The following is a 17,712-nucleotide window of genomic DNA, read 5'->3' on the forward strand; positions in this document are numbered from 1 at the left end:
TCACCCGCCTTCTCATATGCCAGTTTGATGGTTGCAGCAATCCATCTCGACAAAGCATTCTTCGTAATGTCTCCTGGTTGGCGTGTGAAAGAGATAAACAGTCTCTTAGTGTTTCGCCGGAGATTTCTAGTACGCTCCAATTAGAATTTCAAAGCCCGCACCGGACAAAGAAGTCTATCAGAATTATCCGCAGAAAGCGTACGAGATAAACACTGAATAATGGCCGGAGGAAACTCTTCCCCTGGCACCTGGTTCTTAGCCACGAAACAGGATCAGTACGTAATGTAACTCACCCGTCCGTATTGTAATCCACCAAATCATGCAAAAAAGCATGAATCTCACTAATACGACGGCAAGCCGCTAGTGAGACCAGAAACAAAGTTTTCCACGTCAAATGACAAAGACTGGCGAATTTCAAAGGCTCGTAGGGCTTGCCTTTGAGTGCATGCAGAACCAGAAAAACATTCCATTTAGGCAAAATGGAAGGCTTCTCAACCGTGTTTTGCAACGACTTAAGCAAGTCATGCAACACGAGATTCGTTGAGAAATCTTGACGTCCACACTGCCTCAGAGTAGTGAAAATGGACGACCGGTGACTTCTCACTGTTTGAACCTTCAGCTGTCTTTCTTGGACAAAAGCCAGAAAGTACTCAGCTAAATCATTAACAGTAGGCGACAAGGGATCCACGTCCCTCTCAGTCGCCCAACGAACCCAAGCGCGCCAGTGACACTGGTAGACCCTCTCCGTAGACTGGCGCTTCGACGAGGAGACGAGCTCAGAAACCCGTTTAGAAAAGCCTCGGTTTCGGAGGGAAACCCCGACAAACGCCATGCGTGAAGTCGGAAAACCTCCGGCTTCGGATGCCACTCTGTCCGACGCAGTCTCTGACTGAGCAGATCGGGTATCAACGGCAACCGCACCGGCTCCTGCACTAAAAGTGACAGGAGCGGAGGAAACCAGGCTTGAGCTGCCCAACTCGGGGCTACGAGCGTGACACGACAACGTTGCTGTCTGATCTTTGCCAGAACCTTGCCAAGCAGAACCGGAGGGGGAAAGGCGTAAAAATCAAGTCCCGTCCAGTCCATGCTCAACGCATCGTACTCCAGTGCCAGTGGGTCTGGTACCGGCGATACAAACACTGGCAACTGACTGTTCAGGCGAGTGGCAAACATATCGAGTTGAGGACTCCCCCACAACTGAAGAACTCGATAAGCCACCGTCCGGTGCAACATCCACTCCGTCTGAACCGGGGAACGACGACTCAAAGCGTCCGCCAAGACATTCACGGACGAAGGAATGTGTTTGGCCGATAACACCACTCCCCAATCGTCGCACCATTCCAGAATCTTCAAAGCCGCAAGACTCAATGACAGGGATTTGGTGCCTCCCCACCGATTGAGGTACGCAACAACCGACGTGTTGTCCGACCTCAACAAAATCCGACGATGTCGAATAACTGTCCTGAAATGGAGACAAGCGCGACGCACTGCTTCCATCTCCAACAGGTTGATGTGACGACTCCTCTCTGAAGGAGTCCACACCCCTGACAGATGTTGATCCAAAAGGTGTGCACCGAACCCCTCGAGGGAAGCATCGGTAAACAGGACCAACTCTGGAGAAAGTGGGTGTAAAGGAACGACCTGGGACATACACTTGTCCACTAGACACTCTTGGGACGGAAGAATGAACCAAGGCCCCAATGGTATCACCAAATCCCAGCTGAGACCATCCCACACTCGGGACAAATGCCATTGAAGCGGTCTCTTGAACCGTCTGAACCGCACATTCAGCGCCGCCAGCGATTCGAGATGGCCTATCAACACATGGAGCGTGCGCACTGACACACTTTGCTCCACCAGAAGACGTTGCACCAACGTCCTGAAATTGTCAAGTCGTGAATCCGTTGGAAGAACGGACGCCTCCACAAGGTTGAAAACCACCCCGAGATAAGTGAAAACCTGCGTTGGTACTAATTCCGACTTGACCCAATTGGGAATAAACCCCAATCGGAGAATCATGTCGATCACGAACTCCACGCCCATGAGACATGCCGTCTGTGAAGCCGCCGGAATTAACCAATCGTCCAGGTAATTGTGCATCCGTATACCCAACAGATGTACACGCCCCACCACTGCCTTTACAACCCGAGTAAAGACGTGAGGGCTTCTGGCCAATCCGAACGGCAGAACTTGAAACTCGTAAGCTCTGCCGTCGTAGAGGAACCGCAAGTACTTCCAAAAATCCCGATGGATTGGAACATGCAGGTAAGTGTCCTTCAAATCGATGGACACCGCCCATTCCCCCACCTGAAGCAAAGCACGAACAGACTGAACCGTCTCCATCTTCTTACAAATTAATAAACAATCTGACAATTTGACAAAATTTTTACTAAAGAACTCGAACACGACTGCAATGGAGGACTGCAGAATAAAAAACGAGGATATACGGTCTACCCATGCGCGGGTGTAGGTTATACATCCGGCAAGGGGAGATAATTCTGCAGTGGAGGTTATAACTCAGGGTCGTATAGCATTGTTGTTGTGCTAGTACGGTAAGTTGAATAAGACTATTTAATATTTAAGCATTTGAAATAGATAATCCACACTGCATTTTTCAAATTGGCTTTTACGGTAGAACCTACCTAAACCAAATCCTAATAAAACCAGATTTCTATTGAAACCAGCCACATTTCTCAGTCCCGAATGTTTTCCTATGTATTCAATATATGTATTAAAAAGTAAAATAAATCTGAGCTAGTCTACTTTAGAAAGTGGATGGATCTTTTGCAACAAACCTTAGGTTTTTTAATCAACTGACCTGTAAACAGCGGACTGCCAAAAATTAAATTTAACTCCGGCAGAATAACATGTGTCACAATGTTGACGAGCAGCTATTGAACCAACATTAAAAGTTACACTTTGTTTTGTTTCATCACACCAGTACAGCATATTAATTAACAATCAGCTATTGGCTGTCAAACAGTTGGTAATTTATAATGGTAATTCTGACACGTAGTATTCACAGGAAACCAACTACATTTGTCTATTAGCAGCAAGAGGTCTTTTATATGCATGTTCCAATAGACACGAAAGCTCATACCATGGCCTTTTAGGAGCACTGGATGGAATGGGAAAAACCCAATAGGTCCACTGAGAAGGTTTAATCACATGGCCCAAAACTGTTGTCTTTTTATGTATTATACATGTGCTCTTAGTATGTCTAAAATATTTTCATTGTATGCTGAAAACATTTAATTATTAGATAATTTCATATGGTCATCTCTGTGTGGCACACAATACAGAACAGAAGTTTATTACACCTAGCTCAATATTCAATAGCTAATTTATTTTTTGTGCTGGGGTGTCATTAAACATTCCTTTAAGTAACTCCTTTAATTAGTAATAGTTTTGTTAGTGTAATAGAGGTTCTAGTTTGGGGATATCTTGGAATGATTTGACAGATTTCAATTTCCGACTATTCCCAAAAAGAATGCATTCATAAAATTGTGACCAAAATGCAAACCTTGTATATACCAGATCCATTTCTAAACTCGATAAATGTTGAGGTCTCAAAGTCATTTGGTTTAGGCAGGTTCCAATATGTCTAAATATCATTACATACAAATACTTGTAACATGTGGTTAGCCATATGAAGCTTCTAATATTTTTTAGTTCAAAATATGATGTTCGTGGTATCAATTTCATTTGTAGTTTGTAAAGATTTGTTCCATCTCGGTTATCAATCGTAGCAATGTTTATACTACAGAGATTTTAAATAAAGAGATGACCTTTCCAGATGTATTATAAACTCTGAATCAATAAGAAAAGACTTCAGTTCAAAATGTTCTCTGTACATTCCAGTCAAATAATGATTATTAAATGCTAACAGGAACCAGTGAACAGCTATATTAAATTTCTATTCATTTACACAGATGAAAATTCTAACTTGAAACAGGCTATCACATTAAACTTTCATACAATATCTAATGTAAATTATACTCTGTCAAAAAAGAAAAGCATAGGCGAAATATTCATGGAATTATCTCTTTAATACAAAGTGGCATAATTTCGTTATTTATGATCGTATCACAGTCAAATTTGACATGAGTATGTGATAATGTTCTTGCTATGGACTGACGGCAGTGGAGGCATTTTCATCATCAAACAGCTTCACATGAGGGCGCTGAAATCAGTACCTTGTGTGGCCACCAGCAGTAGCAATCACTGTGCGACATCTCCTTGGCATAGACTGAATGAGTCTCTGAATCCGGGCACGTGGAATCCTAACCCATTCTTCCTGCAGTGCATGTGACAGTTGCGGAAGCGTCTGAAGCTCTGGGTCACACTGGCATATACGTCTGTCCAGTTCGTCCCATAGATGTTCAATGGGGTTGAGATCTGGCGATCTTGATGGCCATGGCAGCACATTAATGTTCTCATTCTGTAGAAAATCCATTGTTACACGTGGCATATTTGGCCTGGCATTGTCCTGCTGAAAGAGTTCTCTCTGTCGATCCAAAATGGAAAGCATGTGATGACGAAGAACTTCATCCCGGTAGCGTACAGCTGTCAGGTTGCCTTGTACAAACACAAGTTCACTTCTGCCAGTTTATGAGATGGCTCCCCACATCATGACACTCCCTCCACCAAATCTGTCAACTTGGGCGACGCAGTTGTTGGCAAAACGTTCATTGCGGCGTCTGTAAACACGTTGTCGTCCATCACGTCGCTGTAGAAGGAAACGTGACTCGTCGCTGAACCATACTCACCGCCAGTTTTCCCAAGTTCCACCCCTGTACATTCATGTACCAGCGAACACATAAATGCCCGTAAACCAGCTTCTCGAAGTCGGTTCCAAATGGTTTGTGCAGACACCCTTCTCAAACCAGGTATGCGTCCAGCAGTGTTCGTTGCTGTGGCAGTTTGGTGACACAAGTGCAGAACCCGGATATAGCAATCTTGTGCTGCAGTTGTTATGCGAGGTCTTCCACTTCTGGGCTAGTCTTCAGCTGATTGAAACTGCTGGTACCTGTCCCAGAGACATGAAATGGTGCTCTGATGGACGTTCATGTGGCATGCGACTGCTGACTGCAATTCACCTAACTGGAGGCGGCCTATTGCAATGTTTCGATTCGGCAGGCGTGGTCTTGGCATCTTGTAACTTATCTACGTCACAATGGAAATAAGGCATCATTGTAAGCATTGCAGCTTTAATTACCCATCGCTACCCCAATCTTTTCCCAGAGTTTCACGTGCATTCACCAAAATCTGACCATTTCACACCGATTTCCTGCAATGGTCGCACAACATGCGTTAAATTTGTTTTAGAGTGCATTTGGGCATGCTGTCTCATTCCAGGAACATTAATAAACATGGTCATTCAGCAACATTGTACAAAAAAACGATATTTTGTAAAATCAAACACTTTTCTTCTTTCCCTATCACCTATGCGTTTCTTTTTTGACAGAGTATATTTAAGAATACATTGAAGTATGGACTGGTACATAAGGGTCTTACCAACCATCATGATGATCATATAGTATAAATATTTGCAGGTACAATCAAACCTGTTTTAAGCAGTCACCAATGGAAGTGTCAAAATTTTTTCTTTTAAGACAGGTGACTACTCAATATGTACAGGTTAGTTTATACTATAGTGCACAATTTGGAAGATAAAAATGTAGCCTTTTGACACAAGTGGCTGCTTAATACAGCATGTTTGACTGTATAGCACAGGGAACATTTAGTTCAGTATCACATCGCGATTCACTACACCAGTTTCAGCGATCGCAACACAATTTTAAAACTTTAAACAGTAGTTGCTAATCAATTTTTAATTGACTAGAAATATCACTAAGTAAGCTTTTGAAAACAAATGTTCCCTGTGGCACATTCAGAAACCATGGTTTTGAAATAAAATAATATATGGCTTTTAAGCACTGTGAGCTATTAGTATGCAAATTTCTGCTATTTCATCATCTCAAGAGAAATAAACTATCATAAGTCAAAGATGAATATGACACTGAACTAAAAATCATGAAGTCTTTGAAGGTTCTTGAACAGTTGCGGGCTCGTGTGTGCTTTGTATCAAACACCAAGGACAGAATCTGGAAATCCAGAAATTTCATTTGATAAGCAACTTTTATTACGTTCTGACAGCATCAATATCATAAGTTTTGCTGATTATCATGCATAACCTTGTGATTTGTTACAATATGAAGAGGTATATGATTTTATTATGCCAGCATCTCATTTACACACAGTAACAGAAAGAAAATCAAACAATGATAAATATACACTACAATAATGGAACCTAAATGCTTTCAGCAATACTACAGATAATGACAAAAAAACTAATAGAGCCATCGATGTAAAGTATTGATTGTGACTCTTAATTCATGTAGTTTTGCACAAGGGAAATAAAATTGTGTATAAATGTATTTAGCATCCTTCAAGAGATAATGGTAACAATGAATGGAAATGAAGCATCAAGACAAAGTCTAGTGAGGAAGATAAATTGGTCCTCTGACAATTGAAGACTTTTCCTTCAACCCGAGTGAGCAATCTTGAGCAAACTTTTCCTGACCTCTGGCTGTCAAGGTGAAGTTCATTATTAAGTGGAAATGAATATAGGTACAGAAAGACATTATGTATATAGTCACAGGTTTTTCACACTCAGACAAGAAGTATTGATGAAAAATACAAACTTAAAAAAAAAAAAAATTAAATTCAAATTTAAAAATTGAAATCAACAAACACATTTTGAAATTAATTTATAAAAAAAAGCATTAAATTATTCTTAGATTATACTTAGCAGTTTTTTGTGAGATGTTTTTAGTAATTTGACATAGTCTTATACTTAATTCTGAAAATAAGAGCTCAGTAACTGGTTATTGTAATACAGTTTCCTAACAAGTTCCATAAAATTTCATGTCACTCACATGAGTAATAATTTATTTATTATCCACAAACTGTAATTTACAAATATTGAAGCATGCATGATTGTGTTTGTTTGTTATATAATCAATGTTAATCATATTTAGTAAATTGTTTTCATGTTGTCAAATACCATTATACTTTAAGTAAATAATTGTTCAGTGATTAATGATTAAATGTTATAAAATTGTGTTTTTTTGTTGTCATTCAAATGAGGAATTATTGGCACACTGATGATACCATTTCATAAACCTTGAACATAGCATATATCCTTACACACTGATGACTACAACATATTAAAACATGATTGTTATGACACATAAGGATATCGTCAAATAATACATTTATATACCTGACTATTGTAAACCATGTAAATAATAAATACATTTATTCTTCAATCATTATATGTACAAGATATGATGACTTGATAAATTTCTATATTTTCAGTCAATGGATAAAAACTATTATGGGTGGGATCGACTACATGTAGTGTTACTCCAGTCTGTTGACATTTCATCTTACATGGAATCATGTGATGTTAGACTATGTTAATCAATAAATTTAATGAAAGCAAGATTTTTAGTAGTACAAAATATACTATTTGAATAAGAATTATTTAGTTTTGGTGTATAGATATTCAAGGCAACAAGATTATGGGCTACAAGGCAAACAAGAGCACATTGATACATTAATCATTGGCTACTGGATGTCAAACATTTGGTAATTAGTCTTAGAGAGGAAACCCGCTACATTTTTCCATTAGTAGCAAAGGATCTATTATATCCACCATCTCAGACGGGATAGCATATGCCACAGCCTTTGATATAGCAGTCATGGTGCACTGGCTGGGAATGAATGAAAAACAAGGCAAACAATTCCCAGTGATCTCTACTACTCTGTTAAATGATAAAATTGTCTTTGTACTAAGTTGTAGCATTTGTCATTCTAAGCTTCAAAGAATAAAGCTGATATCTCAAGACAGTAATCGGCTATTCTCTATATAATAAATTAGGTCAAACTCTAAGAACACTGAAATGATAAAAGACATTATCCATGGGAGTCTCCAGGAATCTTGGAAAGGAAATCCTTTTCATAATGAATTTTTACATTTAATGGCTAATATTTAATTTGTTCAAGATAAAGAATGTGTTTGCTTGTAGTATCCACCCACCTCTACCCCACCTGGTGATGCACCTGTTATTATCCATTAACTTAGAAAAACATAGCTGTAGTAAGCAGCTATGGCTTACAAGACTTTAATCTTTGATATTAGTCGGAAAAGAAATAAAAAAAAAAAAAACACCTGCTAATGCATAGAGAAGATAAAAAATTCTGATAAATATTGCACGAACTGAATATTTTCTTCTCATAAAACTGATAAAATAATTTTAAAAAGGCCAGCATGCAGCAAAGAAGGAAACCTCTAGATTGTAGCACAAGATACATCATGAATAATGACAATCAAACATTCACCAATTTTATGTTTTCTTCCCCAGCCTCAATCGACTCCTTGGAGAATGGGGCAGCAAATTGGTGTTTGGGAGAACGAGAATGTCTATACATGAAGACAAAAATCAATAAACATCTCGTACAAACAGTGCCCGGACAGAAGGGAAAGAAAAGGCAAACACTGATTACTTGCAGTTAATGGCGATTGATTCCAGCCACCTATGGTAACAACAACCAAGAGAGGAAATATATTAAACAACAATTTCCGGTCCACCTTTGATGGTAGCAAGATTTTCAGCTAATCTTTCTGTAGGACAAACACCCAAATGAAATGCATCACACAGCATGGGTTGACAAATTAGTCTTCAGCTGTCGCATGACAAAGGCTATTACTATTAGCCTTAATATGGAAATAAAGACAGTGCTTTGTTTGTTCACTAATGATGGTACTACACAACATCATGACACTTTCATCCACAGGTTGACAACAAAGGAACATGGGGGAATTGGGAAGAATATAAGGATATTAGAGAGTGGGACCCAGGGGCTCTATGTTCTAGGACCTTGTTGTTGGACATGTGCCATTTTTCAGATACATAACCTAAAGTTTTAAGCCTAATTTGCCTTGTTACAGTGATGTGTTTCAACAATTATATCGTGGCACAAAACAGTTATTGCCCTTTTTTCCACAAACTCCAACCCCTACTCCAACCCCAACTTCCACCCTAACACAGCTAACCTCAATGGTGCATCATAAGTCAGGTCAGGTCAGGTCACAGGGCTTAACATGCACATTCGGAGCAAGCTGTTGTAGCACGCACTACTCATGGGTGCAGGTGTACAGGACAGGAAAGGGTTTGGGATGGGGGGAGGGGGTAGAAGAACCACCTGTGCTGGCAGGTGCAAGAGAGCACTAGCAGCCCGACCAGGTTCTTTGTACCAAGCTATGCCTTTAAATAATGAGAAAGTCTAACAGTGAACAGCATCTGGCCAATATTGAAAGATGTACTGCTGAAGCAGGCGACTAATTCCCTCAGCCTTCAACCTATATTTCAACATGTATGGCGAGAATTTAATCAGTGTCACACTGTCACAAGATCATTTCTTCTAATGCTGTAAGCGGCACTCCCCTGGAGGAGTAATTGAATTTCTGCCTGCTGTTTGACCACTACTATATCAACGTGAATGCAAGTGATCACACCCAACACACTAACTCTCTGCTGGACTTCCTAGTCCACCAACAATGACACTGACAGATCTCATTTACATTCCATGCAGATATTCTGTCTGCAATCCAATAAACAGAGGCATTTTAGAGAGAAGAAGCTAAAAAAAGAGAAAAAAATCTCTGTATCCAGCATGTGGTTTTGACAGCATCTTGTTCAGTTCTGTGAAACCAAGTTACAGGTCAACTGTGTTGTTTAAAAGCCTTGGATTAGATGAATATAGTAAAATATACTGCAAATTTATAAAACCTTTTCTAATTACCAATATATAGTTAACACAATATTTATTACTCAATGTAAACCATAGTATCAAGTATCAAGTATCAAGTCATAAGCTCCTTGGGGTATATATAGACAGTTTTCTTCAATGGGATACACAAGTTGGCAAGGTATACAAAGCACTAACTTCAAAACTAACTCTGCTAGCAAAAATAAAGAAGTATCTTCCTCTAAACATTAGAATACTGTATTTTAATGCTTATATTCAACCATTATTCGATTACTGCTTGACCACATGGGGAAATTGTTCTAAATTAGACTTAGAAAGAATAAATAAATTACAAAAAAGAACAGCACGTATTATTTTTGACAAATCACCTGATGATCCAACTGATTTACTTTTTCATGAACTAAAGTGGCTAAAAATAAACAGAAGAGTCGAATATCAAAAGCCATTCTTGTATATAAAACACTAAACGGACTTCCTCCTCAGTACCTCAGAGACCTGTTCAATCCAATATCATCAGTTTATGAACTTCGCTCCATTGATGATGGAAATATGTTAGCTCCCCGACCAAAAATAGAGCACTACAAGAAAAGTTTTCAATTTTCTGGAGTTGAATGCTTGATGAAAATAATAATTACAAATTCAGCTACATTATTTATGTTTGTTCTTATTTTAACATGTTTGTAGCCGTACAAATTAAAATACAAGAAAATTTAAGTACATATTTTGTTTTTTCTTTTATAAAGTATCTAAATTTATAATGATGCTTTTAAACGGTTTTGGACACTGCATGCAGTTAAGAACACTACAAATCCACATTCAGTGTGTATTATTTTCAAATCCTTCAGATACTTCACATTTCTATTACCTTGCAAAGTTTCTCCAAACAACTATAAACCACAAATGGATGTAGAATTATTTTGATCAAGTCGAAAATTCAAGATGTCTGTATGCTGCTTAAAGGAAGGGACAATTAAGGCATTTGGCCTGGTATGCATATTCAACGATATATAACACACATTATTGTTTAATATCAACAAGTATAATCGTATAGTTAATTAATAAAACGCTTAAATGTGATGGCTGTTATATATAACGAGCGCAGCCATTTTGTACCATCCCAGTGAGCTGGTGGTTACATAATACCTAACGTGTCACGTCAGGAATTAGTCTTTGAACTGAAGAAACAAAACATACCTGATTTTTGCAGATGCATCGCAATATTCTGTAATAATATCCATCCCAGTAAGCAAGCAACGTAATACAGTTATTTCAACATTTTGACAATGGTGGCTTATTTTGTATTGAAAAATAATATATACTTGTTTTGCACATAAATTAACCCACGTACTGAAATAATAATCAGAGTGTGTTTTTGGTTAATTGGTCTTTTCTTTCTGTGGCCTGTACCTGTGGTTCCTGATTGGCAGGTGTATATTTAGACGGTCCCCAGATACTGTGTCTAGACACACTAAAAAGACGTGCCTCTTTTATTAAGATCACAAGGTATTGTCTGTTAGCCGCGCGGACGCCCCTCAAATCGTAAGGACATTATCAGTTTATTACTGTAAGTAATTCTGTAAAACCCTTGATTAAGTAGACTTTCCCATCTAAAATCACAATAGTGACCAATTACGTAGTCCCAAATAAAATAAAATTATCACTTGGGTATCGTGAGTGGTCGTTTTTGCTCGAACTTACTCTACCAATAGGCTAATAATAAGCTTCTTTTTTTCTTCTTTTTTTTTAAAGAGAAAATACTATAACTCCATTTCATTCTACTGATGCAAATTGAAATATATTTAGTTAAATAGTTTATTACCTATGAGGTACAGCATAACGAGGGTCATATTTATCGCACGATTTCCCTCGTATGTCATAACTAAATCATATGTCCTCCTGACATTGTCGTTTAACGATTGGCTGTTGTAAGAGTACATTTCTTTCTGATTGGCTGATAAGACATTCCACAGATACTACTTTCTTCATTAATACATTTTTATTTCGAGTGTAAGCTGATCACATGCCGTAATGACAAATATGTGTTTTTAATTAATTTAATAAAACATTAATTGATTATTTTTGATAACTTGTATTATATTACGATGTAGTTGCGACACAACAAACACTTAATTATGAATATAACATTCACAATTGTTAGAAATCTATACTAAGGTCGACGAGTCACTTTTCGCACACTTGTTTTGGCTTCATACATAATAAATCTAGCATATCTTAACATAATTTCACTTGAAAGCCATATTTAGTAAAAGGTACAATGTTTTAATCACAAGATTTTCTTCAAACACATTCAGGTGCATTAATAATGTTCAAAAAAACAAACAATTCAATAGCAATTTTGCACTGGAATTTTTCCAGCATTCTTAAAACGGAAACATCATGTATCCAATTTATAGTTATTGTAAGGAGATGCAAAGTGACGTCATTGGAATACTGACGTCATTCAAATTCAAAACTAATTATTTCAATTACTATGTATTTGTTTGCTTTTTAGTATACACATGCTTTACAATTTACAGCTGTTGATACATGTGTACTTTTTACTTATGGGCGTATAAATATCACGTAACTTTAGAACAGGTTGTGATTTGGTTTTCAAGACATCAATGAACAAACATTACTCCACCGTTAAGGAAACGTTAGTTTGTAAACAATGACTGGAATGTTCATTTAGCAAGACAGTTCTACGGTAATAAACAGAATATTACATTCATGTCCATGACAGACGATGTTTACGACACTCATGCCTAAATTATCGCATTTCCCTCGCTCTCACTCGGGAAATATGATAATTTAGGCATTCATGTCGTAAACATCATCTGTCATGGACACTCATATAATATCCTCTATTTATTATACTATCAAGTCATTTATGTTGTTTTACAAGTCAGGTTGATGAAAGCAAAGCACCTTGTCATAAATTAGAGCGTTTGTTTACACTGTGCTTAAGAGAAGTTGGACGGAGCTGACGTCACTTCGCCCCAAGCTATACCACCAGACGTCACAAAAACTAAACAAAATGGCTGCCCCCAGTTAGATGGAATAATCATGGTTTTTTATTCATTCTAAAATTACGCGTTTTTCATTTGTTAAAGTGTCAGTATGTGTTGGTGGTCCGGGTATGCATCTTTCCAACACATAAGGCTCTTATTTGAGTTTACCCTCCTTTTAACATCAAGATTCATCAAAAACATTATTTCAGCTGATCCTACAAATTAAGCTTTTTCTTTTTCTAGTTTCTGAGATTATATGTCACTAATATGTCATTTATTTGGATTTTGCTAAATTTTAAGATCGCTAATATTTTATGATTTACAGTACTCTGCACAGTTAGGTGTGAACCATCTGTACCAACACAAGCCAAACAGTGATGTGTTGGGCCACAATATTTCAGTATAGGACAGCATAACATACTGAATCATAATTTGGTTCCTTTATTATCTCATTTCGACAGAATCACACTTGATGTAAAATGAAGCAATTGGAAGTAGAGTATGCATGAGGTAATACATAGAGGTTATTACCAGAGTGTTTTTCGGTATCGTCAATATCATATATTAGGAATAAAAATTGTATTATGTGAACCTCTGGCGAGCATAATACATTATTTTTATTCCTAATATATGATGTTGACGATACCAAAATACACGAGGGTAATAATCTCTTTATCATATAAGCTCAAGCTTAATACAACGTGTTTTTGTAAACTGTACACACAACTTTAATTCCAGTCCGCTATTAATAGATATTCAAATGACGCAAGAATATGTGGCGTGGTGTATTTTTGAATGGAAATGACGTCAAACTCGAATGACGTCATTTTGGATGTCCTTACATCAAAATAAAGTTATGCCTAACTTTCTTTGTTTTCTGAACGCTGGACAGCTTTCAGTGTCAAATTGCCATTGTAATATTTTTATTTGATGACTATGAATGCATACGTCAATCATGGAATGTCAACCAAGTACGTTTGCTTAAATGTCAATAAACCTAGTGCCGAGACCTCGACTAATTTGCATCTAATTTGCAAAGTTATCAAATTCTTAAAGTATGTGATCTGAAAAATATCACATACTTGGATTGCACTGAAAATGTAAGATATTATATGATAAAATGAATTATTGCTGGATTTTGGGCTTCCATGCAGTGACTCATTTAGTTTCTTTTCTAATACCACAGAGGAAGCATTAAAGTAAGGAAGATCAAAGTGTCACAGTATATAATGTTATAGGGTATAGCAAGTAGAAAATTACTGTAACAATAAACATGTAGAGAAAGCAAAGATAACTACATTAATTGTTAGGGTTTTCACAAGCAATAATCTTAATGCATTTTGTGAATTAAATGCATATGAAATAGTTAACTGACTCCTTATTCTTACTGCAATGTGATACCAAAAGTTTTAAGAATGCAACACTATAATAAATGTTACAAACTATTCCTTCTGAAGTGTGCTTTGTGCTAATGTTGTAAGGGAAACAACTGCGTATTCAGAAGAAACTAGTGGAGTATGTCTACCAAATCTGTTAGGTGACAACAAAGAGTCACACTAAAGAAGAACAAAATGTTTAAGACTTATAAGACTTATAAATGACATTTAATTTTTTTTTAATTTGAAGAAGTTCTCTCCTTATTTGTATGTTTTCTCTTGGCTTTATTACCAGAGGCACAAAATGGTTGGCTCCTGCTCTTTCCAAACCGAGAGGCCTGAAGGCATTCATATCAACTGACATAAGAAGGCCATTTTGTCAATTATTATCTTGTTCTTTAGATGCAGGTATGACTACAGTCCCTGACAAAAATTGTAAAAACAAAAACTTACAGAAGTATCTGGAGTCATATTTACTGAGAGCAATACTTTTCAGGTGCAGGTAATCTCTTAGACTGTTGTCCGACACCAGTTCGCCTCCACTCTCCTGCTGTTGTTTCAATACATCAACAACAGATCTCACAGAGTCACAGCTGTGTGACACGGACTTGTCACCACTCAGTTGGTTCAGGGTCTTTTCAGATACACCCCTCACATCGTCCAGTGTGTTAAGGTTAAACTTCTTCAGTCTGAAATTAAACACATGCTATGTTATCAAAATTGTCATGATCATATCCAGTTGTGGTTTGTATGGATGGATGGATGGATGGATGGGTGGATGAATGGATGGATGGATGGATGGATGGATGGACGATCGGACGGACGGACGGATGGACGGACGGATTGATCGATGGATCGATGGATCGATGAATGGACAGATGGACAGATGGACAGGTGGATGGATAAATGAGTTGATGGATGGATAAATGATTTGATGGATGGATAGAAGATTCTCAGAATGAATGATGAATGAGTGAATGGATGAATACATAAATAGATGGATGGATGGATGGATAGAAGATTCTTAGAATTAATAGTAAATGCTTAAACAGACTGTTGCGGTTAGGTTATAGGCAACTCTAACATCACTTTTAACAAAACTACAAATTTTAATGTGTTCTTTTTTAAAATAACATTTTCTGTATATTTTGTGTGTTTCTAGTCCTGAAGTTCATAGTAGTTTAATTTAAATTTTTTTTGTTGTGTTTTTTTTTGTCAATTAAACCCCACTTTGGGCTACTACAGATATTTGAACAATCAAAAACACATTAAAAAACCCAGATGTTGCAGAGTAATAAATAGTCGCACACACCATATTTTTCTAATTTTTCCAAGGATGCACGAACCAATGACATTACATTTATCAGCAAATTAAAAAATAATACTTTCTGGTCCGTTAAAAGGAATATGTCCAAAATACATCTTTTTTTTTTCATCAAAAAGAAGTCAGTTTATTCTAATTAGGAGATAACCATAATTATGGAGTTTTTAGATGTGCAGGTGTTATTGTCTATTTGATCCCACAAATGTCATTTTTGACAGAAGGCATTAGCCTGACAGTAAAAATGAAACATTTGCAGGCATAAAATAGACAATAACACCTTCAAATCTAAAAACTCAATATGGTTATGTCCATTGTAAACTGAATGGTTTTTCTACGGAACTAACTGTATATCTGATATTTCTTGAAAAAACAGACCTGGATACAATCTAACTGCAGACCCTTGAACAGGTGCTAATGATGTCACTTTCTAATGACGTCATTAACTTTCCAGGTGTTATTTTCATTTGATCCCATAAAAAGAATGTAATTAACCAATCACAGTACAGAAGATACTCGCCATCAGTTTACAATACCAAATAAAAGTATCCAGAAACGGGAATTACTGAACATGTAATTGTATTTAATATGTCATTTCAGTTTTTAGAGACTAGTAGTTGGAGAGATCTTAAAAATTATAATGGAAGGAAGGAAGGAAGGAAATGTTTTATTTAACGACACACTCAACACATTTTATTTACGATTATATGGCATCAGACATATGGTTAGAGACCACACAGATACAGAGAGAGGAAATCTGCTATCGCCACTTCATGGACTACTCTTTTCTGTTAGCATCAAGGGATCTTTTATATGCACCATCTCACAGACAGGATAGTACATACCATGGGCTTTGTTACACCAGGTGTAGAGCACTGGTTGGAATGAAAAATAGCCCAACAGGGCCATGGATGGGGATCGATCCTAAACCGACCGTGCATCAAGTGAGTGTTTTATCACTAGGCTATGTCCCACCCCAATTATAATGGCAGCAAACTCAGGACACTCTATTTCAGAAAACTTGTCACTTTCATAGTAACACTAAAACTACAATGGCAGCAAACTCAGGACACTCTATTTCAGAAAACTTGTCACTTACATAGTAACTCAAAAACTAGAATGGCAGCAAATTCAGGACACTCTATTTCAGAAAACTTGTCACTTTCGTAGAAACACAAAAACTATAATGGCTGCAAACTCAGGACACTCTATTTCAGAAAACTTGTCACTTTCGTAGTAACACAAAAACTATAATGGCAGCAAACTCAGGACACGCTATTTCAGCAAACTTGTCACTTTCGTAGTAACACAAAAACTATGATGGCAGCAAACTCAGGACACTCTATTTCGGAAAACTTGTCACTTTCGTAGTAACACAAAAACTACAATGGCAGCAAACTCAGGACACTCTATTTCAGAAAACTTGTCACTTTCATAGTAACTCAAAAACTAGAATGGCAGCAAACTCAGGACACTCTATTTCAGAAAACTTGTCACTTTCATAGTAACTCAAAAACTAGAATGGCAGCAAACTCAGGACACTCTATTTCAGAAAACTTGTCACTTTCATAGTAACACAAAAACTAGAATGGCAGCAAACTCAGGACACTCTATTTCAGAAAACATGTCACTTTCATAGTAACTCAAAAACTAGAATGGCAGCAAACTCAGGACTCTATTTCAGAAAACTTGTCACTTTCATAGTAACACAAAAACTATGATGGCAGCAAACTCAGGACTCTATTTCAGAAAACTTGTCACTTTCATAGTAACACAAAAACTATGATGGCAGCAAACTCGGGACACTCTATTTCAGAAAACTTGTCACTTTCATAGTAACACAAAAACGTAGTAACACAAAAACTGGGCACAAAACACTCTATTTCAGAAAACGTGTCACTTTCATAGTAACACAAAAACTATGATGGCAAAACTCAGGACACTCTATTTCAGAAAACTTGTCACTTTCATAGTAACACAAAAACTAGAATGGCAGCAAACTCAGGACACTCTATTTCAGAAAACTTGTCACTTTCATAGTAACACAAAAACTATATTGGCAGCAAACTCAGGACACTCTATTTCAGCAAACTCAGGACACTCTATTTCAGAAAACTTGTCACTTTCGTAGTAACACAAAAACTACAATGGCAGCAAACTCAGG

The 17,712-nt window shown here is 37.2% G+C and overlaps 1 protein-coding gene across 2 annotated transcripts in view; it reads right to left on the bottom strand.

The window, feature by feature from the left end:
* The window catches only part of LOC121371700 (apoptosis-resistant E3 ubiquitin protein ligase 1-like), a 109,744-nt gene that overhangs the window by 67,375 nt on the left and 24,657 nt on the right, over nucleotides 1-17,712 (bottom strand). For both annotated transcript variants that reach the window (XM_041497790.1, XM_041497789.1), the window contains one exon: nucleotides 14,681-14,916. In XM_041497790.1, coding sequence (XP_041353724.1) covers nucleotides 14,681-14,916 — 236 coding nt within the window. The remainder of the gene's footprint in view (nucleotides 1-14,680; nucleotides 14,917-17,712) is intronic.

Source organism: Gigantopelta aegis, chromosome 4, assembly GCF_016097555.1.
Source record: "Gigantopelta aegis isolate Gae_Host chromosome 4, Gae_host_genome, whole genome shotgun sequence".
Lineage (NCBI taxonomy): Eukaryota > Metazoa > Mollusca > Gastropoda > Neomphalida > Peltospiridae > Gigantopelta > Gigantopelta aegis.